The 23,806-nt window shown below is 36.0% G+C and overlaps 1 protein-coding gene and 1 pseudogene across 2 annotated transcripts; one reads left to right on the top strand and one right to left on the bottom strand.

Annotated features, from left to right (window-relative positions):
- On the top strand, positions 1–18,592 carry LOC129264974 (organic solute transporter subunit alpha-like). 2 transcript variants are annotated; one of them, XM_064101908.1, is made up of 9 exons: positions 1–413; positions 10,105–10,302; positions 11,136–11,283; positions 12,366–12,523; positions 13,518–13,591; positions 14,448–14,609; positions 15,154–15,277; positions 15,830–16,082; positions 16,478–18,592. In XM_064101908.1, exons 3-9 carry the CDS (start codon positions 11,166–11,168, stop codon positions 16,984–16,986), a joined length of 1,398 nt encoding a protein of 465 aa, XP_063957978.1. In that variant the 5' UTR covers positions 1–413; positions 10,105–10,302; positions 11,136–11,165; the 3' UTR covers positions 16,987–18,592. The 2 variants fall into 2 exon arrangements, with proteins under 2 accessions (XP_063957978.1, XP_054758922.2); XM_054902947.2 differs by lacking the exons at positions 1–413; positions 10,105–10,302 and adding an exon at positions 7,081–7,470.
- Positions 18,593–22,959: 4,367 nt separating this feature from the next.
- Positions 22,960–23,488, bottom strand: LOC129266022 (uncharacterized; annotated as a pseudogene).
- Between the last annotated feature and the right edge of the window lie 318 nt (positions 23,489–23,806).

The following is a 23,806-nucleotide window of genomic DNA, read 5'->3' on the forward strand; positions in this document are numbered from 1 at the left end:
ACTTCTCCGAACGGCAACATTCTATATGGGGCTGTCTGATTAAAAGGCCCATACAATACTACATGCAGGGATAAAATTCTTTATGCATATAATGCTTTGTTTACCCCGTATAAACACACATCCAGGAGAAGTGAATGGCCGGGGACCACATGTTAAAAGGTGTCTACACCAACTGAAATTTCTTCATATTTGATTTAGGAATCAAAGCGACAACACCTATTGCTTATCATCGGAACGAGATGAAGAGCTAACCCGAAGAACCCCGTGGAAAGTTGTTGACCGATCAAACCTTAAAGACCTTGCACTGCTGAAAACGTGTCAAAGGAAAACCAGCAGACTCAAGAAAGGAAACAATCACATGCATTGTTTCGATTAAGAGAAACATTTCATCTTTCCAATTAGATTAACAGGTGGTAAGTATGAGACTGAAACTTCTATCATTTCTCTTAAGCGTAAACATGATTGTGTATGCCTTCCTGTGTGAATAAGATTTGACTACCCTCTGTTCAAGTTTTTTATCTAAAATTTTCGTAGACCTTACCGAATCGGAGGAAGACGTATAGGCCTACCCAATATCTACCTCCTCAATTCTTCTTTACTTTGGTCAATTAAAGCATGATTAGAGGGAAGTTTCGCTGTACTGGTCAATTTTATCAACAACAACAATCTCTCCATTTCCTTAATCTATTGCCTCGAATATTTTCGTCACCCCGCTGACACACGTTTCAAACACCTTTGAACAAAATTCTAATGAGCCCATAGACCTAAAGAAAAAATAATAATTGTAGAAACATTTTGGTTAAACAGAAATGTGTTTGATTTAGTTTTTGATTTAGTAAATCAGTGGAAGATTTAATCAATGTATATTTTTCAGTCTGCTTTCTAAATTTGATTTTAATCAATTTTGTTTGATCTGATATATCATGTCCTATTTCAATGCGAATACATTCATAAATATGCAAATTCATAATAAAGATTAGAAACATGAAAAACATCTAAAAACACTTTTTACATGACATAAACAAATTTTTTAAAGCTTAATTTCGACTATATTAATATAAATTTTGTATCAGTTTATATTATGTTGTGCCTTTGACCTGCAATATCTTTTATAAATAGAATTCACAACACATGATTTTGATTTCCACTCTGAGGAATACACTGTTACATAGCGTTGTGGAATTTTTGTGGGTCCTAATTTCTCCCTGGTCACCACAACACGGACACACAGGCAGACAGACAAGCAAACAAACTCCTGCTCATTTTCGTAACTATTAGCTACCATCATCCATTTCATCTCACATAACATAGTCAATAAGAATGCTTCGCCATCGAAACATTTGTTGACCTAGTCAATTAGTCATGGTGATGTTAACGAATATCAGACACCTCCGATGTGTGGCCGTTCGATGCTACTCAAATATATACACAGTGTGTGCGTGTTGGTCATTATAAAGAGATGGATTTTTGCAAGGCCATGAATTGATGTCGAGTATTACTAGCGAGTAATTAGCCAAAGTATTATAGGTCTGTTCAGAAATTGAATGAAATTTCACGCAAACGACGATATTGAAATATTCATATATGATATACAATTATTAAGATTACATCTATTGTATTATTTGAATGAGAATCAATATGAGAAACAGAGTATGAACAAAAATTACGAACATATATAATTACTGGCGAGCATTTCATGAAGGACTTGTCATACGTTTTATCCGACAAGTAATATTTTATCTGACAGTTACTATGGTAACATAGCCCCTCAGCCAATCATAATCAAGGAAAGTTGTCGGACGAAAATGTTGACGAAACGTTTCCCAGATGTATTCGTGGGGTTCTCTCATTTTTTTTTCATTGGGTGGGGGTACTTACCAACCCCTGCAGCCATAATAGAAATGACACACTTTCTAAAGACTGAATAATAAGAAGTTGAATTCATGAAGAAAACAATCAATGATAAAGGAAATGTGTAATCTCTAAAGTGGCAACAAGCCAGGGCAAAGTTCTGTACGAAACTTGTAAACACAAATGAAATGTTTTATTTTGTAAAATAGTAGAAATAAGAATAATGTGAAAACAGATTTCAAAAGACATGACAATTGGTGGTGAGATGATACAGACCTCAATTTCTCCGAAGATGTAGGGTACGTGTTAGGGTTTGGGGATTCAAATACTGTAAGGATTATGATTAGAGTTAAGTTTTTGGTTAGGTTTTATGTTTGTCTGAATGTATAGATTTAGGAGCAATTATTGTCGTCGTAGCGGATGTCGCGGGATCATTATATTCATCCATAGGCAATAATGCACCTTTTTCTTACCATACCTTTTCCCTCGTCAACAACGATCTAAAAGGCTGCAAAAGAATTGAGTGAGGAGATGACACACTGTTGTGAATTAAATACAATTACTGAAGGACTTCAAATGAAGAAAACTCTGTCTTCGAAACAGCAGTGTCGTATAGATTTACTCAAAGATTACGGATGCAGTATAGAGATGCAGAGTTTATTGACTGCCCGGAATGGAATGTCCTAATTTTGTTCCGAGAGTAAATATGCACTGTACTTGACTCGTGAAGCTACGTTTCCTTGTTCTTTTTTGTTTTGTTTTGTTTATAAGGAGCAAAATGTCAGTGAGTGAATGAGAGAGAGAGAGAGTGGGGGGGGGGGGGATAATAAGAGAGAGGGGGGTAGATGAGACGAGAAGAAAACGGATGGTCACTGGTCAGAACAACGCGCCAGAGGGACTCCAAAACAGATAGAGAGGGGGTGGAGAGAGAGAGAGGGGGGGGGGGGGAGAATAGTGATAAGCATGATAACGGATAATGGGATCGTGATAGGAAACTTATTAAGAGGGCTCAGTTTACATGTAGGTGAAAAAAGTAGAAGAAGTGGACGGAGGGGGGATTTCATCACTTTTCCCCGAATCACATCGAGATCATGACACGGTATTTTACCCTGACGTTGTATACATCCTAAAAGCGAAGATTTACTGCAGATTATCATAATAATCAGAAATGAATTTATTATGACATCAAGGCATGGAAGATACGGTTAACCTTGTCTGACCTTTGACCTCCTTTGAGATGTCACGGTTATTGATGATATTCAAACTTTCTTTTTAAGGGTATAGATAACGAGGCATTTATCTTCCTCTTCGAGCACAGAAGGAAGAAATTGGAGGAGAAAAGTTATATGTTTCCGACATTACTATCAGTGCAATTACAATGAGAGGTTAAACATGTAAAAAAGGGCTTTGATACTCTGATAGGGCGTATCCATTGTTGCAGTCAATGTGGCTATCATATCTGTACACAGTGGTGTAACTACGGGGGGGGGGGGGCATGGGGGGCACGTGTCCCCCCCCCCCCCAATCGGCTGGGCCCAAAAAAAAAACGGGGGAAATTAGAAAAAGAGGGAGAAAGGAAGAGAAACGTAGTGGGAAAGAAGAAATTATTGTTCATTATAATGTAATATCATATTACAATTATGTTATGTTACTGTATATTACATAATAATTTTTTTAATAACCGTATGAGACATAATTTGCTCAGGGTTTATGTCCTCATTGTTCCTGGTGCTCGCATTGTCTGTTTAACTAGATATAATAGATCAAATATTTTTTTCGGAACACTATAGTTTTCAAGTATATTTGAGAGACCTGACGTTGTCAAATCAAGTCAATATACACCAAATATATTTCCTCGCACTTCGAGTTATTATTGTTTTATGTAGTGACATATGCTTCTTTTTCATGACTACTTAAAGTGATTGCCCCATTTAAGGTCTTGATATAGAACATTTCCTGTCCGTGCTTACGTTCGCATTAGTGGATTGGTGAGATATGTCTGCTCTTCATGAATTCCTAAAATCAGTCATTAAAATGTCCCTTTTTCTGGTCTGAATATCAAAAACATTTAGCTTGCGCTTCGCGCTCGCATCATCTGGTTAGTGAAATACGTATAGTCTTAGTAAATTCCTACAAACAAGCCTTAGAATGCCCCTCTTCAGGTCTATATTTCCTAAAGTTTCAGCTCGCGCTTCACGCTCGCAATATTTGATTAGTGAGATACGAAGTGATGATCATGATTGCAATGACTACAAAAAGTGCTTCATGTGTTTAGATGTAATTCTAAACAAAATCAGCAAGCGCTTGGCACTCGCATTAGATGACTATGGTGAGATATGTATACTCTTAATGGATTCCTTAAAAAATAGTCTTTAAAATATCCCTGTTTGGAGTCAATTTTATACAAAAATTTCAGCTCACGCTTCGCGCTCGTATTGTTTGTTTAGCGAGACAGGTAAGTATCATGATAACAAAAATTTACTTATAATGTCTTTTTTAGGTCTGAATATCAAAAATCTTCCGCTCGCGCTTCGCGCTCACATTATTTGATCATTGAGATACATATCCGTTTAATGGCACTGTCCTTAAAATGTCTCTATCAGGTCAGTATACCTGGACTAAAACATTTTGCTGCCCCCCCCCCAATGCCGTGACCCACGGTATGTCACTGTCTGTACATACTGGCTGCTTTAGGCATCTTCAAACTTCAGAAGTGTAAGATGCTCTAGTTGAAGTGGAAGGCAAGCACATTTCAGATTTTAGGCAAACCTTTACGAGGAAAAAAGAAGCGATGTCAAAAAACAAAAAATAAATCAGGTCAAAATATATTTTAAAAGTCCCCACGTCACGCATTTACGACTTTTGTGAAACATCTCATGACGCCAAGTTCATTGTCGATAATTTCACTTCGATCTTTAAATAACAAAGCAAAATATTAAAATATTTCAGATATCATATTTTGTACACGTCCGACAAAAAAGTGGTTACGAGTAAAATTTTCGTTTTCACAAGGGAGCTGATATTTTAGCAAGATGTCAACTTTCCACCATGTTGTTGATATGTCACTGTAACCCAATCGAATCAATCTGGACTGAAACTTGACATTTCGTGAGGTCGCTGTGAAGGTGACGATTACACCCCTTTGTCATCTTTGCGACTAAACTTTCTATATACAAGCCTATATTTAGCGTCTCCTGAAAACTACTGTCAAACTATCCGAAAGATCTTCTTATTTGTCGAAAAGTAGACAAAAGTTTAACTGCTTTTCATTTATCAGAATTTCAATCAGATTTTTACTGACCTATATAATTTTAATCTGATGGATTCCATTCCATTCTTATTTAGGAATTCCAATAGTTATTGAGAATTCAAAATATGCTTTCGTTAACTATACGGGTAATCGATATAGGACATACATATATAAGATATATTATCGAGTTTAATGATTTTAGAGAAAACGGTAAACTAAGGATAGGTGTATATATTATATAAAGGGATAATACCAATACATATTATTTAGGGACAAACTTAATACTGCTTCAGTTAATATCAGCCATGTGACAAATAAATCAACATCGTAAAACTTTCATATCCATCATCCTATATCAGCCAATAGGAACTAACATGACAAGGTAGAGACTTTTGTTCATGTCAATTACATTCTATCTCGCCTAAAAGTGTCACCAGATAACACGGATGAGGAAAAACTATGATGGTTATGCAGAAATATTCGAATGCCTTGATAAATTGTTCTTGCCATTGAAACCCTTCTATTCCAGCTATCCATTGCCTTGATTATAACCCTTAGCAGTAAGTGACCAATGATCGTAAAATCTTAAATTGACGGCGATCCCAAGTTCCCGCCAATTTTTGGTAGTTCGTCAGCGAGAATCCTTCAACGCAGGCGACACGGGCTCGTCAACGATCTATGAAAATTACATTAAACTATAGCTATCTACGACGAGAGATTGGCAGTGATAGATGATTTGTATATTCTTCCACATTGGTCAGTAAACAGAGGGTTAATTTGTTGCCATAAGCTCCCTTATTTGCCCCCCTCTTTCATCATTTGATCACCCCAACTACACTCGGAATGAAAATATACTCTTGCAAAAATCAATGCTATTTCGAATTTGGAGGTGAGATAGAGGTACTGGGCTCTTTATATTTTTGTATGCGGGCGGAAGGTTTTTTTTTAATAGGACATATCACCACCAACCAAAATAAAGATTACAGTGCAAAACAGGGGGTGGGGATCCCAGAATTCGGCACCTAACTAATTAGAAAAGACAAAAACAACTTTATGTCATCTTTGTATTCTTGGTGTTTCATGGGGTAGGGTTATTGCCCCTGCGAAAACTCGGAATGATGTCTCAACAAATTATATCTTTTGTTAATGGTTTGAAAATTGTCATTTGGGAAAATAAGTCAATCATTTTGGAGATGATTAATAATACACTACATACATAAGAGTAAGTCATTTATCAACGCGCTATCTTAACTGTCATAAATTAAGAAGCGATGATCGCTATGATTGATTAATACGATATTGGTTTGTTTTGTCAACATAATCATCGGACAATGAATTTCCAAATATGGTCAGAACAAACCAGCTCAAATGTCACTTTATTCAATCTCAAGGGATTAAAATAGGGTGAATATTAACTCCTATTTCAGATTAGTTCCCTCGGCACCAGACTGGGGAGTAGGAAAGTTCCATGACGCCATGTCTATGTCTTCGTAATTGAATTTCAGTTTAACCGTTTTGTCTGTGGGACATGGTATGCCACGTCTCAGGCTCTGTATGAAGGTGCATAAATGTCGGCTCTGATTAAGACGATTATAAAGAGTTTTTTTAAGTGACTCGTGACTTAATTTTGGTCCCTCCCGTGTAAGATTTTTGGGGAAAGTCGTAATCAAATGATTAGAAAAGGGGCACTTGATCATTTTGCATACTGGGTATATAATACGGTGGGCACCTTCCGACCCTTCCCTGCCCAGTGGCGGGATGACACATAGGGGCTGGTTCAATCAATTGCTCAAATATTAAATTTGTTTGTTGATTTCGGGAGAGAGGGCAGCAGTCCTGCCCCCTCCCCCATTAAAACAAAATATTACACCTACCGGGGACGCAAGTATGCTCCCACCGTCCTGCGAAAATTCCGCCATTGAATGCAGGCTTTGGTTCATGACGTGCGGTGATCTGTCTTTATTTTACATCCATGGTGCAGGATGTAGAATCATTATCAATCACATTGGCGGCATGATAGTTCTCATGGAGTGTCGCTATGGTATAAGCATAACGAATGAAGTGTTTATTATTCAGAATGAGATAACGGTAGATGGGACCATTCCTTGCTCGATGCCCGCTCGATGAAAGTTTCAAAGGCAGACGTTATTATTTATTAAACAGAAGGTGACGATGTTATCGGGTAATCTGGTAGATGAATGTTTGTAAGTACAGTGTTAGTGAGAGGCGTTGATGTTACAGTGGACTTAGAGTTCTTCGGTTATGGTACCACCACGATGGTGGTGTACTTTTTGCAGAGTGTTTCTGCGTGATTTAGACGAGGATTATTTCAACGTGCAGCTTCTTTAAAATCCTTAGTGTTAAATTAGGTAAGAATTTATAATATCTTAATTGAACTGTTAACAGCATGGGCACCAAACTATTCTTATTAATGCTTTATAAGAAATGTCTATTGCCATTATGCCATTTGCATCTGAAACATTGTTGGTCTTGTAAAGATACATAAAGTGCAACAAAATGATACTTGTTGAGGTGTTATCACAGTGTCATTTGCGGTATATGCAGAATATTTAAGATAATGTTTATATTCAGATGTGCTGCAACATTTGAACTTAGGAACGCTTTTCTTTCTGGTATGTGTTTTTATGCCAAACGATGATGCACAATTTGCAGACATTGTATCTTGTAAATTTTCCGACACATAAATGCACTTCGATTATGTTTTGCAGCCTTGGGAGAAAGCTGTATGTTAGATAACAAATTAGATCGAGGCTGACTATATTATACAATGAAATACTTGAAAACGTCGTACTGCGTAACAAGCCCGGTGTGGAGGAAGATCTGAAGACATGAAGTGCTCCCAACACCTCCTATACGTCTTGATCATGTTGATACATTTTGCAATGGCAGCTAGGCGTGAGAGTTGAAATGACATTCCTTACATCAAGGATATAAATCAGTCTAGTAATTTCTATCTCTTTCTACCAGAGAATCATCGTAAATGATAGTGCCTGCCTGCATTTTACGTGATTTTCATCATGTTCACCAGTTCTTAAAGCTATCTCAGAGAATATAAATCTACTTTGTGCAAATTAGTAAAACAGTATAGACGTAATGATTGGTCCTCGAAATCGGAGTTGAAATGAATTTGGATTGAGTTTCAAATAAAGCACAAAATAATAGTAGTATAGGAGTATTCAAAGCATTGTTGTAAAAAAAAACCTAAATTAAACGTGAATGAAGTGATTATCGGGTAACAATGTCGTTGGCAGAAATTATTTTTTTGGAGAGTTCAACTCTATTCTGAGGTCAACTTTGTAAAACGGAGAAACGTTGGTGATGAAGGGAATACATTCAAGTCATCATCATCATCAGCGATGTTCAAGTATTAAGGCTATTTCTTTTGTATTATCAAAACCTTTTGATAGCTCTTCTGGATATTATAAGATGAAATAGGATTAAATAAAAGAAAGTTTTTCCAGATAATATTATCATTTCATAATGCCCTTTACCCCCCGATCTGATGTTCTTAGTGCTTACAAGGTCTTTAGGTTGAAATTTCATCCAAGATTATCTTATCTTTTGGAGGTATGGAGACATGACGATGGAATAAAAGTATAAATGTTGCCAATTTGAAGAAAAATAGCGTATCGAATTCTTCCTGAATGAGTTCAAGCATGGACCTACTACTCTATAGGTCCATGGTTCAAGCTATAGAATACACTAGGCATTCAGTACTTAGATCCATTATCCCATAGGAGTGTGTGGTATATGATTCGTCATCAATCGAAACTTAACGAAAACTTTATCTTACATTTGAATTAAAGGAATTGCTCACTCACTCTCTCTCTTTCATGTATTTCATTATTGCCCCGTAGGAATTTGAGCATACACGATAAAAATAATGAAATCATACAGTCATCACGTGCTTCCCGCGTCAGATTTCTGTTATCATGCTTATTGTAGTATTGATGTCATTTTGTTGTTTCTCATATGAACACACACACACACACATAAATCAAATTTCATTTCATTTGCGATAATCTTGATCACTACCATTAAATGGGCATCTTTATCAAATTGAAAAAGAATGTTAAATTGCCTCTTCTGAACTCTAGATATTGAATAATAACAAAACATCGATATATTTTATTTCAGAGTCCATTCTAAGTAATATATCGCGAATAAACACGGTAGATGAACTGGCTTGTATGAATATTCGCAACTTGTAATACAGACGACGAGACACAGGCATGCGATATCTTTTCCTGACCATTTTTCAAAAACTTATATGGAGGTGGAGACTGGTCATAAACTATGCCTTGAAACATTTATGAGAGTTTCGGCACAGAAACATTTCTTGATAATAACTGATGTTATAATTGGTTATTAAATGCTACAGATCGTAACTTTGATAATCCTAAGTAATATATCATGATGTGCTAATCCGCTTTGTAGACGATAAAGCACGTATCGTATGCACCCTCGATAATGATGAATGCAGGAGTGAGTATTAAGGGGCAGGGGCAACCATCACCTTCTGATTTTCTAAGTAGTTAAAAAGAGAAAAACGGGGGGGGGGGCAAAAGGAAGAAAAGGAAAGAAAGGAGATAATAGAAAAATAAAAAAGAGAGGCGTGGATCTTATAATGTTATGATATACCCTGTAATTCAATTGATAAAATGACGTCACCATTTGTCGTCTTGCTCCCCTTTCAAAGTACCCTGGTGCCGCCTATGATCATTAATTAGTATTTGGTAGGTATTAATGATTCATATATTGGTACGGGAATGGTGCTTGATTGTCGTGTTTGTTTATTGTTGCTAGGCATTCTAGTACATGTCCTTACATCAAAGACGTATGAGGCATTCATGGGAAGGTGCACGACTTAAGGTGGATGTAAAGTTTATGAAATTAGAACAGAGGATACTTTTGAAAGCATTTGAGGATTTGTGTGGGTTTTTTTTTGTCTATTTGATTTATCTTTTATTTTTTATTTACAGCGGCGACCCAATCTCGTGCCCTTGTCTATGATTATGATTGCTTTTTCAACTTTTCATTTGCCTAAATAATCGGGAGTAGTATAGTTGACAGGACGTGTCCCTGGAGTACACACCGACATTTTTTATTACTAACCCACTACACACATTTGCATAAGCCAAAACTCACGCACAGTAATTTGGTCGCTAAAAACTGAAGAGGTAGGTGCCCCTTTAATCATAATCAAAAGAATTTTATCTTCAAAGATTTAAACTTCCGTTAATCATATGAATCTTTTAAACATGTGTGTATAACCGAACTGCACATGGGCAATTAAATGGAATTAAATTGGAAGCCTATTTTGCTCTCACTTCAAAACCTAACTAAATTAATCACCGTCAAATTAGCTCAGCATGTAGTAGCAAAACTGAACAAGATCTACTTGCCAGGTCATTATATGAAGATAAATGGATGTGCTACTGTATCTAAACTGTGATCAATAATTCCCGCTGCAATCTTGTCCACCCTGTTTCCCATATCCCCCTGCAACTAAGGCAATGGATCAAGTTGTAGTTTAGACCATTTTGAATGTTCAGATATTGTAGAGACGTCTATCACACTGTTTTCAATATTTATCCCAGCATGTACAACATTATTTTTCGTTCATTTCTCTTTCTTGCAAAATTTGTTTTTCATAACATTATTTGTAGAGTTGTCATTTTTTTAGAGTTCCAATTCTGCGGAAAGGATAATGAAAAAATATTATTCATGATTGTAAAACATGATCCACTATTTTTACCATTAACAGCTGCCTTTGTGAACTCGAGGAAATGTTTTTCTTATTACGGAAGGATTGTGAAAGTATTGAGTGTCTGATAACGGTTTTTCTATTGGTTTGTATTGTATCATTTTCGGGTTTAGTGGAGGTAACTTTCAAATTGATTTCCATGAGCAATTCTGACCCTCTTCAGAGTCAATAGCACAAATCAAAAGAGTTTTCTGATATGAAATCGTTCAGCATTGACTATCAAAGTTGGGAATTGTTTTCTTTCAGGATCTTTCTGAAAGCGGTCCAGACTTCGAGATGGATGACTATACCGAAATGATGATGGTGACCAACTATAGCAATGCCACTCCTGGTCCAGTCTTACCGGCCTGTTGGCCAGTCCTTGTTGACCCTACGACATCAGAACTTCTGAATAGTAAGTTTCCTTCTTATGCATTGGTCAATGTATTGGATGGATGGGATAGGATAGATGCTGCAGTCAATACAAACACTTGAAAAAATAGTGATAGTGTTTTTGTATATGAAACAGCTTTCTGACCACTAAGTGTGTAGATGACAGTGACGAAGGATAATAATGATAATAATGATATTGACAATTACAGTAATAAATAATGAATTTAAAACAATGACAACAATAATAACATGTGTATATGTGTATAAATTTCGCATCATTCAAAGCAGAGTACGCCTATTTATTTCATACTTCCCGTAAAAATAACAAGACAGAAACAGAGAAGTATGGAAAAGTTCGAATGGAGTCCTACTCTTCATTCATTTATCATCATCATGTACTTGATAAAAAATTTTGAGAAAAAAAGGAAAGATAGCATCTCCTTGTTGTCTCATTACAACAGATGACTTCTGACCAAATTGAAGTCACAGTAAAGTTTATACAGTATATTCATTGTCGATTTTCACATGCATTTCTGAAAGAGGCCAGGGTATGGAACTGTCAATGTAATGAAATTTGAATGGAAAAATTAAAGCTTAGCATAAAGGTTGGACCAATTATAGCATATGAAGCTCGTGTATTATTGGCAAAATACAATAGCAGGTCATACAGATAATGAAGGTTAGTAACTCCCACATACAGACTTAAGGCGTGAGGATTCAGTCGAAAAATTAGAGGGTAAATAACCTTGTATGCGGATTAAAGTTAACGAAGTTAAATTTTATTGTGATAAGATGATAGTCGTTTATAAGAGAAGAGACCCCCCCCCCTGAAGTGACACTGCTATAGCACAACACTATTTCTGTTTGCTATCATGTTAATATGAGAGATGGAAATGATAGATCGGTTATTTGTGATGACGATGGTGCGGCCATAAAGATTATGATGATGACGGTGGTAAACGGTGGTTGATATGGTGGTCGTATGACGATAATCATGCTCTCCTATGATAATGATGTCAATGATGATTACAATCATATCAATAATGAATCTCAAATGATGTTGATTATTATTAAGAAGATTTTTTTTCCCTTTCACTTCTGCAGCGATAGGCGGGGACCCCAAATTTCTTGGGGTGATGGGGACAGCCATTGCCCTGACTGTTTTCAATGTCGGCATGTACCTCGAGACTCTATGGTTTCTTTGCAGAAAGATACCAAGCAGAAGAAAAATACAGCTCTCATTCATCATGGGTATATATCCAGTAAGTATATTGAAACACCTCATCCCCCTTGCCCCATCCCACACTCACCAAGGTAGTATCGTGCTTGAGTGCTGTTTCTCAAAATCTATTTAAGCCAGTGGCGTAATGAGCCCAAAATTTTGAGGGGGCTCGTTGTGGCATATCGCGTAAAATCAAGAAGAAGTTGGGAGCGAACGAAATGAGCGAGCAAAAATGTCAAAATTTTTACTACAAAATTCAAGTTTGTGATAGATTTTGACATTATATTCGGTAAATAATATATCATCCTTATCCCTTTCCTTTCCTTTTCTTTCATCTTCTTTTTTTATTGGTCGTGATTTTTTTTGTTTGGGGGGGGGGGGGAGCAAGAGCCCCCCAAGCCTCCCTATTTGTACGCCCATGATTTAAACATTTTAAGTTTTTGATTCAAAGAATTTCATATTCAAATCTGGCATCCTTTTGAACTACAGATTACAAGTTGACCGTTTCACATAAAACCGGCCCTTGGCTTTAATAGCGAACGTGATCTTTCATGATGCATGGAGTGGCTATACCTCAATTTTTTCAAGTGAACAGCAATAAATGTTAACATTAGAGAAAAAGAGAAGAAGAAAAAAAAAGACGGGGAGGAGAAAGAGCAGAAAAAAAGAATAATAGTGTCTGGAAGAGAGGACCATGAATACCCCCATTCAAATGAGAATAATGATGACGTCATCCCATCCCTATCAAAACACACTGGCGCCAATCTTCTGTATTTCCATAAGCTAAGAGAGCCGTTGCTATTATTGAGACAATTGCTCATATCTGTGTAAGTACAGTGATGAGTGCGAATTCATAGATTTCAAAATTTTAAAGAATGATAACTATTTTGCTCTTTTTAATCTCAGGATACCATTCAAGAATGACCTTTATGTCTTTGATTAGTGATCGTACTTTTTTCAATAAGTTTGTTCTTCGCTCCGGACATGTTTATCTATCGTTCTCTATATTCCAGATACTTTTTTTTTCATTTCAGGTATTCTCAGTTACTTCTCTTCTAGCTATGTTCATCCCAAGAGCTTCGATTATTACAGGGTTCACAGCTCATGTGTGAGTAGTAAAATGACAATTAAATCCTTGATATTTCCTCCTTTCTTTCTTTTGTTTTTCTCTCTATTTTCTTTCTTTATTTTTTCTTTATCTCTTTCTTTCTTTGATTCTTTCTTTATTTCTTTCTTTATTTATTTATTTATCTCTTTCTTTTTTCTTCCTTTCTTTCTTTCTTTCGTTCCTTCTTTCTTTCTTTCTTTCGTTCCTTCTTTCTTTCTTTCTTTCTTTCTTTCTTTTTCTTAACTAACTAACTAACTTACTTACTAACTGATAATCCATTTGCTTATTTACCTGTCTATTCGTTTAGTCATTCATTTATCTATGAATTCATCTTGCATCCATTCCCCTTTTCCCTCTCATCTTATTTATTTTTAATATTCAAATTATCAATTTTTTTACTAATACACTTATCAAATCATTTACTTATTCGTTTGACAGTAATCACTTTCACATATATTTACTACTCTCTTCCTGGTTGTTATTTACTCTACCATTTTACTTATGAATGCTGGTCCCTTTACTTTCATTAGCTGATGCTGTTTTATAATCAGTAGTACACGTATCAATCATATATCTTATTTTCACATTCTGTTCTGTTAATCTGGGGGTTGGCTCTTTACATGTTCTGCCTTTTGTTGGGCTCTGATTTTATTTTCATTTTCATTCTTTACGGTTTGTTATTGTATATTTTATATCATGTTCATTTATGTTCATATGGATTGGCTTGTTTGATTAAAAAATATAAATGGATATAAAATGAAATAAAACAAATCTTGAACACTTGAATATTGAATAACCTTATAATATCGACTTCCAATCTAAGTAATTAGTCATGTTTTTCTTTTCTCTTCAACAGATACTTTTCTTTGGCGCTTGTTCAGTTCATTATGTTGTTGACTGGTTACTATGGTGATAAAGATAAGATGTTAAGGATATTAGATGGTACAATTATTCCACTGGCCACGCCACCGCTCTCTATGTTCTGTGTGTGCTGTCTACCAAAAGTTCCAATTAATAAGTAAGTAGGAATATTATGATCAATATTACGTATGGAATATGTAATACTGTATTATCATGCAATGGCTTTCGTTTACAACAAGCTGTTTAAGTATACTAATCTCATGAAATGTTCCTTATAAAATACACTTTATTATTAAATTTCTACTTTTATAATTTACTTTCCAGGTTCAATAAAGTAGGTTTGTAAAACAATAGTCAAGACCAAAATTTAGATTTTAATTAAATTTCTATTTGAAACAAACTTTCACGTGTCCGCGAGAGATAGGCCTATCCTGTTTTACACTTAGCGCAACATCTATTTATTATATTTTTAAACCAGCGTCGTCACCGTAAAGGTATAAGAAATCAATACTATCCGGCTACTTATCTTCAACTTTGTCATTTCATGGCTATAATAATTCTTAACAATGACGAGTGCTTAACTTCCTATTCTAGTATTCATATCTTCTGAGTTTTTCCCGGTGATGCACGAATTTTATTTTGAGTATGGTACCTATTATTTCTATGATAATTACTAATGAAGCCCTTTATTTTTCTTTAAGGTTTACGCTTCCCAAATTCGTGAAGTTAATTCGTGGTTTGGTGCTTCAGGTTGCCATCATCAAACCTCTTTTCTACTTTCTTGGTGCTATCTTATGGCTCAATGGATCATTCATTCCAGGCGATGTAAGAAATATACTAAAGTACAAGCCGAATATACTTATATACCTCTAAGTTAAATTCATTTGCTGGATCTATTCTAGTGAATATTCTATTTCATATATCAATAGAATGCCAATCCAGCTATCTGGAATTTACAAACTGATTAAGGAATGAGTGGTTCGGATGCGTCCTCGGTCAAGTCTTTCCCCAGTTCGATCGCAGACGTAAATATCCATTTATTTTGGACCCATTTCATATAGGCATATAACTATGTTAATTGTTTTTTTACGATCATGTAAAATTGTTTTTAAAAAAAGACAACCAAATTTTGGTACTTTTAATGATTGGTGAGCATTTTCCTTCTGGCGTAAATACACAACTCGTGACATTCGTTTTCGCAGTTCAGTTCAAGACAATTTATTTTTTCTCAAAGATACTAACCATAGCAAGAGCTTTATGTAGTATCCTTCCCATATCTCTTATACATAAACAATTCATAGTATACTTGTCTCTGTTTCAATCGAATTCTTGACAGTCAATATAGATGTGATTTATTTATGTGTTATCTCTACGCAGTTTTCAAGTTCTGGAACCTACTTGTGGTTCAACGTCATCTATATTGTCTCGACACTCTTCGCTCTCAACGGCATCATCATCTTCTACAGGTTGTCAAATGAACCGCTCAAGGAATACCACCTTACGCCGAAATTCTTCACCGTCCAGCTCACCCTCATTCTCACAAACGTCCAGTCTTTCACCATTGGTATCTGCGCCATCACAGGGGGTATCGCCTGTAAGCCACCCTTCCATCCGGGCTTGAGGGCGCTGTGTAAGTTTGTTTCATTCTTCTATTATCTTTGATCCATTTTGTAAGATCCTATTCATTCTGGTCCTGATGCATAAATCTAACACCGGTGGCCATTTCTACAACAGAACTAAACAAATGCCAAAATGCGAACAACTGGCCAAAATCCCAACTTTCACTCGTTCTTTAATTATTTTGCTATTTTTGTTCTGCTTTCAGTAATATTTGTGATCATATTATGTTCTAGTTTATGTTGTGTTGTATAGTTCGCCAGTGGAAACCGAATTTTAATGTAGTTGTAAACAGAGACCCAATAAACTAACCTGTATTTTTGTATCAAATCAAGGGTTCATAGAAGGCATCATCAAAGACAAAGTTTCCATTATTGTTTTTTTACTCTCTCATTATCTCTCTTACAGACATCGATAGTTTACTCAATATCATCGAGATGTTTCTCTTCAACATCTTCGCTACCGTCTGGTACCGGAGAATGAAAGGCAACATGGGTCGTGACCAACTCCTTGAAAGGCGCGACTACGCCAGACTAAGCCAGAACTCATACCGTCAAGATGCAGCCAAACAGATCGCTCTGGGTGACGAAAACGACAACAAGACCGATCTCGCTCTTTACAAACCAGACGTCGGGAGGAATACCACACAAAATGGCGGCTCGTCTGTTCACCTGGAGGGAGATAATCCATGGCATCAGTTTGGCAGTGAGCATGAAAGCGAGCAGAAGCAGCCGTTTCTTCATGTGGTTGCAAACCAGCCGAATGGAAGTGTTGCATGTAAGGTGACCAATGAAACTTCTCAACAGCAACCATCACCGCGAAATAACTTTCAGGAAGAGACTGTCGAAAGAGGCTCAATCAAGTCAGGGTCAATTCCGTGGAGTGGTTCTGGGTCAGACAGGGAGACGGATGTCTAGGATCGGAATTACAAATCCACCGGTTCAAATCCCACACAGGACTTTATGCAATCACTTTCTTTGACGCCGAGATGTTTCAGAATACTTTTGCCATCGCCGAAACAGCATTAATCGTCTCTTGAGCTCGTCGTGCTTGCTAATCAACACATTAAAAACTTGATGATTCTTATGCAAACTTTTTTCGTTTCCATATGTTTGAGGAAACTGCTCTCCAAAATTCAGCTCTTATCAAGGACGTAAAATCTTCCTTTTGTTTACGTTACCGGACCTTACAGCTTAATAAAGTTCCCGCTCTTACACAGCAAAATGGCAAATGTTTGTATATTTATTAACATTCAGATTATTTTATGCTATCTATACCAAAATTCACTTTTATATCCTATCATAAGTAGTGTTTTTTACATTTTGTAATTTTGAAAATGTTTTTGGCAGATGACTAGCATTCATTACTGACGATGGAATGAAAGACATCTATAAATATAATTATATTGAAACAGTTGACATAGTCCTGAACCCGTTTTCAGCTTTTATATGAGAAAATGGTTTGATTGATAATTTATTATATATAATGCCAATCTCTGCATATGAAATGGTAAATTTTAAATTGACCATTAAAATTTAGAAAAATGTAGTTTTTGTACTTTCACATTCCTTACTGTTATTTTTCACAGATATACTGACCAAAATGTTATGATATTTTACAGACATTAATATCCGCATCACATCGAATTCTTTCATGTATATGATGTAAGAGAGATAGCGCTTGTTCATGGTTGTGGATCTTTTGAAGAGGCTTGGTACCCGTGTTATGCAGTAGAGTATTTATGTTAGAATATCACCTGGTATTTATCATCACTTTTCTGATGGAATCAGTATTGCTTGCGCGATTTGTGTAAGGAGGCTTACTATAATGATGAAAATATTTCAAGAATCGATTTAACAGCGGTAAGATGTCAACCTGAGTAAGTGATTCGAAATCCTTTTTGTGAAAGTTTTCGAAAAATTATTGAATTTGATTTAACTTGATTTCAAATCTTTAAATTTCTCCTAAACATTACTGTTATACTAAAAGAGGGTGATAAAGGGAATATTGACAACCTGAACTTAGAGGATCTCGAAGCAAAATACATGTACATTTTGGTTTGCATGGAATGTGGATGACGTACCTTAATACACAGCTATTGTTTTAAGTGCCTTATACGTCTCTTTATATCCATATCAATTTTGAAATAATCCATATGCCGTTCAAATATGATTGATTAATTAAGTTATATGATTTTCCAGGTATAACAAATACAAATATAATATTTAGGGCATCAAAATATATTATCAGAATAGATAATTCTACGACAAAATTTGAATATTACATCAAGACGTTAAATCCAGGGTAAAAATGGCATAAGCGCCTTGAGCACTTTGCAAAGTAGATACGTGCTCTACATATTAATTTCCATTATTATTGTCAATGATATTCATCATGGATAAAGTCGTTAATAAATTATTTCCTATCTAGACTGACAGTTTAGAAATTTTCATCAGCTCGTCATCATTAATGATAAAACACACCTGAACAGATCAAATAAATTCAATGATTGTTATACTACAATTATGAAAGAAGAATTGTATGCCATATTTCTTATGAAAGTCCACCCAACACCGAATTTGAATTGATGGAGAAAATTAAAGCATAATATTGAAAAGTAATCTAAATTGGATGAAAAATAAGAATATTTTGTTTCATCTTTAGGTTTAGTACACAGTAAAAATAATAAACATTTTTAAACAACAAAAAAAGTTTCTAGAACGTCGTTTGATATGGTCACGTTAGCTATAAAATCTAAACCTTAATCTAAAAAAACACATTGTTTAAGCCTGTAACTCTAACAACAAGTTGTTTAAACATTTTTTGTAATTGTTTAAACTTTTAAACAATTTTTAAAAAGTTTAAACAGTAGTTGTAAGAGTGATGGGCTTAAACAACGTGCTTAACTACATTCTATGATCACATGCAGATTATTATGATAACGATGCATGGGATAACAGTTTCCTTGAGTAACTGATTAGCGTTTAAAATATATTGGAGCGAAGAAAACAAATGCTTTAAGTTTCATTCGATAAAAATACAAGCTGATTAAAAAGCGTGTGATATTATAGGCTCACTCATTTGTGTAACATACTCGTTATTGATGCAAAAGGGTTTGCAAAAGTAAACATTAAAAGAGATAGAAAAAGGGCGTTAAAAACAGTTTATTCCCGATTTGACATGAATTTATCGCTAATGTCTAATACACTCTGTTTATTCAAATCGGCTTAGAGTTTGGCTGGACTTGACATTTTAATGTGTTTTTTTTTCCTCCTGCAATATGTCCTGATTATAAGATTACAGACTACTTTTGAAGTCTCATAAAGAGGAATGTGAAAAGGGGGATGAGGTGAAATGAGAGAGGAGGAGGAGAGAAAGGAAATGGGGGATAGGAAATCAAATGAAAATAGAGGTGGGATTTAAGACGGCGAAAGAAAAGGGATGTAGATGAAGATAAAATGGGAAAGAGGAGGAAAAGCAATATGGGTATCTAAGGAAATGTGAGATGGAAATAGCGTATAGATGAAGAAAAGTTGAGGGGAAAAAGAAGAGAGAAATGAAAATAAATGATGGAAGGAGTGAGAAGGTGAAAAAAGGGGAGAAGGAACGAACTGAAGGGTAAAGAATAGAAAAATAATAAGAGGCAGAAAGAATGGGAATAAATGAAAATAAGAAATAAAGAGATAGAGTTGTTAGATCGACTACATTTTTTACAAAAATTGTGGATGGAGAAAGAGTGAGAAGAAAGTAAGAAGGACGGCGGGGCTGAGAGAGAAGGAGGAAGAGTGAGGGGCGCCGAATTGATGTTGTGGCGCCGCCGAATTGATGTTTTACTTAGGGGCGCCGAATTGCAGTTTGATATAGGGGCGCCGAATTTTAATATGTTTGACCTAGTGGGGCACCGAATAGATGTTCGACCTAGGGGCGCTGAATTGATATTCAACCTGGGGGGGGGGGGGCGCCGAATTGATGTTCGACCTAGGGGCGCCGATTTGATGCTGGACATAGGGGGACGCTGAAATAATGTTCGACGTAGGAGCGCCGAATTGATATTCGACATTGTGGGGAGCCCAATTGACATGATTGTTATCCGACCTAGGGAGCGCCGAATCGATGTTTTATTTCGGAGTGCCAAATTGATGTTCGACATAGGGGCGCCGAATTTATCTTCTACTTAGGGTCGCCGAATTGATGTTCGGCATAGAGGGGTCAATTTAAAGTTTGTCCTGGGGCGCCAAATTCGTGTTCAACCTAGGGAGGGGGTGCCAAATACATTCTAGTATTCGAGATTTGGGGCGCCAATTTGATGTTTGACCGGGGGGGGCGCCAAATTAATGTTTCACATGGGTTTGGCGCTCGCATCAAATGCATAGTTAGATGCCCATTCTGTTCATGATTACTAAAAGCGCTTAGAAATCCAAATTTTAGGTCAGAATATTAACAATTTTCAGCTCCCTCTTCGCGCTCGCATCAATTGTTTAGTAAGGTGACAATCGATCCTGTTCATAGTTAGATAAGTGCTTAGAATGTCCAATTTTGGGTTGAAATATAGAAAAATTCAGCTCGCGCTTCGCGCTCACATTAAATGTTTTGTTAGATACTCATCCTAGTCATGATTACCAAGAGTGTTTATAACGTCCAGTTTTGTGACGAAATGTGAAAACTTTCAGTTTGAGCTTCGTGCTCGCATCGATTAGTTAGATGCCCATTTTGTTCATGATTACAGAAAGTGCTAAGGATGTCTAAATTTTAAGGCAGAATATAAAAAATTTCATCAATTGCTTAGTTAGATGACTATGCTGTTCATGATTACTAAAAGCGCTTAGAATGTCCAAATTTTAGGTCAGAATTTCACATTTTTTTCAGCTAACAGTTCGCGCTCACATAAATTGCTTAGATGACCATTCTGATCATGATTACCAATGTCAGAATATCAGATTTTTTTAGCTCGCGCTTCCGCGCTTCGCGCTCGTATAAAAATCATTTTTAGATACTCATTCTGTTCACGATATTCAAGAGTGCTTAGAATGTCCAAATCTAAGGTCAGAATATCGTGTTTTTTTTTTAGTGTGCTCTTCGCGCTCGCATCAATATCGTTATTGTTTGTTAAAGGTGGTATAACATAATATTCATGGATATTTTTTTTCATGAACACATAAAAAGCGGTCTTCTAATGCCCTTTTTCACGTGATTATGAAATAAGATAATTCAACATGCATTTAAGGCCAAAATTAGGTCGCCCCCGGGGGTGCGAAATCCTGGATACGCGCCTGTTGCCGATCAGTTAACATGGTCGTGGGTTCCTTTATCATTTAATTCCCGGCACTTATTGCATTCAAGCACATTGTACTATATTGTTTTAACCAAAAGGTGGTGCTAGACCACCTCAATCTTTGACTGAATTTATTTCCATACAGTCGCACTGGAAAGTGTGAATTGATAATACACTATTATTGTTTTACATACTAGGAAAATTTTGTTAATTCAGTCTCCCCCCTTTCTTATCTTACCTTTTATTTCTCCTCACGTTCTCGTTCTTCTCCTCTCCTCTTTCTCTTTTTCTTCTCAATTATTCCTCCTGTTTGGCCGGCCGCGATCGGCTCTTGCGCATAATTTAACGCAGAGGGCGGTCTTTGTTAAAGCAAAATTGAAAAAAAAAAAAACAGAAAAGGAAATCAGAAGGCGTCTTCAATTTTTTTGTTTTTTGACGAAGCAAAAAAAAACCCTCAAACTAATAGCAAATAAATGTCCAATTAATAACAAACACAAACAAAAGAATCCTATGAGTTAAATTTTCATTATAGAAATACCAATTTTTCACCAATACGGTAAAACACAAAAACGGTTCGTTTCTTTAAATATTTGATTTTACATATTGCATTTGTGATACAAATTATTGATAAACGACTTTTATTATGTTTAAAATCTCAAATACCGAATCATTTTTCACTCAATATTTCGTTTTGCCATTTCCGAATTGTTTGATATTACCTTGATTCTTGATTGATCAGATTTGCTTTCTGTTTTTTTTTTTTCATTTTTGCTTTGACAAAAGTTTTTTTTTTAATGTGCAAACTAACTCAGAGCAGCTTAATCAAGTCTGGATTGTGAGGATCAACACTGATAAGCTAGGTCGCATTTTTAAAAAAAATATCATTATTCTTTACCAAATCCAATAACATAATAATAATAATAATAATATATATATATATGTTATGACTGCAGCTAGTGCTGTTACAGTGGAGTGTTTTGGATAGAATTCAGGCTCTTTGCATTATGTAAGCTATTTAGACCAGTTCGTTATTAGCCAAAGTTCCAAATTACCTCTACTCTTCACAGTTATTTCAATATCGAGAAAAGTTTTTTCCTGCATTATTGCTCTTAATCCCATTTGAAAAGTTGACATCAACTGGTCACCATAGAATGCACCATGAGTAAACAATAAACTGCCTCTGTAGGGTATTCTATTTATCCAATCACATTTTCAACAAGGATCAAATAGAGACGAGCCATTGTATTGACCCTTTGCTTATAATATAAGACTCGGTTTGAAATCCATTTTGCATAAATTTGCTTTGCCACAGGAACACCGCCGCTGAAGGAGATTTATGTATGACTATTTTGAATATACCAAAATATGATGAAGCTATTTTGTAACCACCTAACCACTCATTAGACCATTATCATTATTATCATTACCAGCGTGTCTACTTCTTAAGGACTTTTTGGATATTGGTGTCATCATTTTTCCATGTATTTGAAAAGCACGAAAAAAGTGTGAGTGCAATATAATAATTATTCCTTGATTGTCTATTTGACTTAACCCCTAAACGATTATGCAATTACTATGTTAAGTATTTTGCTGAAGTGATGTTTATTTCGTAATGGTCCTAAATTTGTGCGAGAGGTAGATCATAAAAAATGAGATGACTTCTACTAACAGTCTGATCTTCAACCTGAAGTTGAAAATGGATTGTGCCGGGACTGTCCCCCGTCTCCAAACAACGAACTTCAAGTTCTTTTCCTTGATGAATCTCTCGTATGTACTCCACAGAGTATGTCTTTAATTTGTAATGGATCAACTCGAGGTGGAACGACTTGAGGAAACCAGCCGAGGCTGCAGAACTTCCTGCTTCAAACACCAATCGCAGATACATCATTATGCTAACATGTTGATTGTAATCAACGTCATTCCATTGAACAGTGGACCTCCACTTGAAGACATCACCTTCTGCATGCTGCAAGGGAAGGTTTCTGCGGCGGTGTCTCCAACGTGATCTTATCCTCGTACTTCTCATTGGTTTCGGGATCGATTGGGATTGGTTTTCTTTTCTTCATGTCCATTGCCATTCATTGAAGTTGACCTGTCATGTAGAGCAAGTCGGTCCCATCGTCTCGGAGATCGAAGCCTATGAACATGGATGTTCTTCCGAGGTAGGACATGTAGGAATCGTATCTGACCGGACGTGAAATGAAGATCGTTTCGTGATAAGCAGGGAGGATGTTGAGAAGAGTGAGACAGCGCCCAACAAACGATACATCACTATCTTGACAGATGCTGCATGGTACACTGTAAGTGGAAGATAACCGAGAAGGCAGTGAGGGAGAACGGTTCCTGTTGGAAAGTTTAAAGAAGAGAAGAAAAAAAGGGGAAGGAAATATGAACATTTGAATATAAAGAAATATAGGCAAGAAAATGATAAACCCATCACGGTTCTTATTTCTTACTAGATTTTT

The sequence above is a fragment of the Lytechinus pictus genome, chromosome 7 (genome assembly GCF_037042905.1).
Source record: "Lytechinus pictus isolate F3 Inbred chromosome 7, Lp3.0, whole genome shotgun sequence".
NCBI lineage: Eukaryota > Metazoa > Echinodermata > Echinoidea > Temnopleuroida > Toxopneustidae > Lytechinus > Lytechinus pictus.

Coding starts and splice junctions, on each gene's coding strand:
- LOC129264974 (XM_064101908.1), top strand. CDS start 11,166: ATGGATGACTATACCGAAATGATGATGGTGACCAACTATAGCAATGCC. Junction 14,610..15,153: donor CCAAAAGTTCCAATTAATAA/GTAAGTAGGAAT, acceptor TTTTTCTTTAAG/GTTTACGCTTCCCAAATTCG. Junction 16,083..16,477: donor TCCGGGCTTGAGGGCGCTGT/GTAAGTTTGTTT, acceptor TCTCTCTTACAG/ACATCGATAGTTTACTCAAT.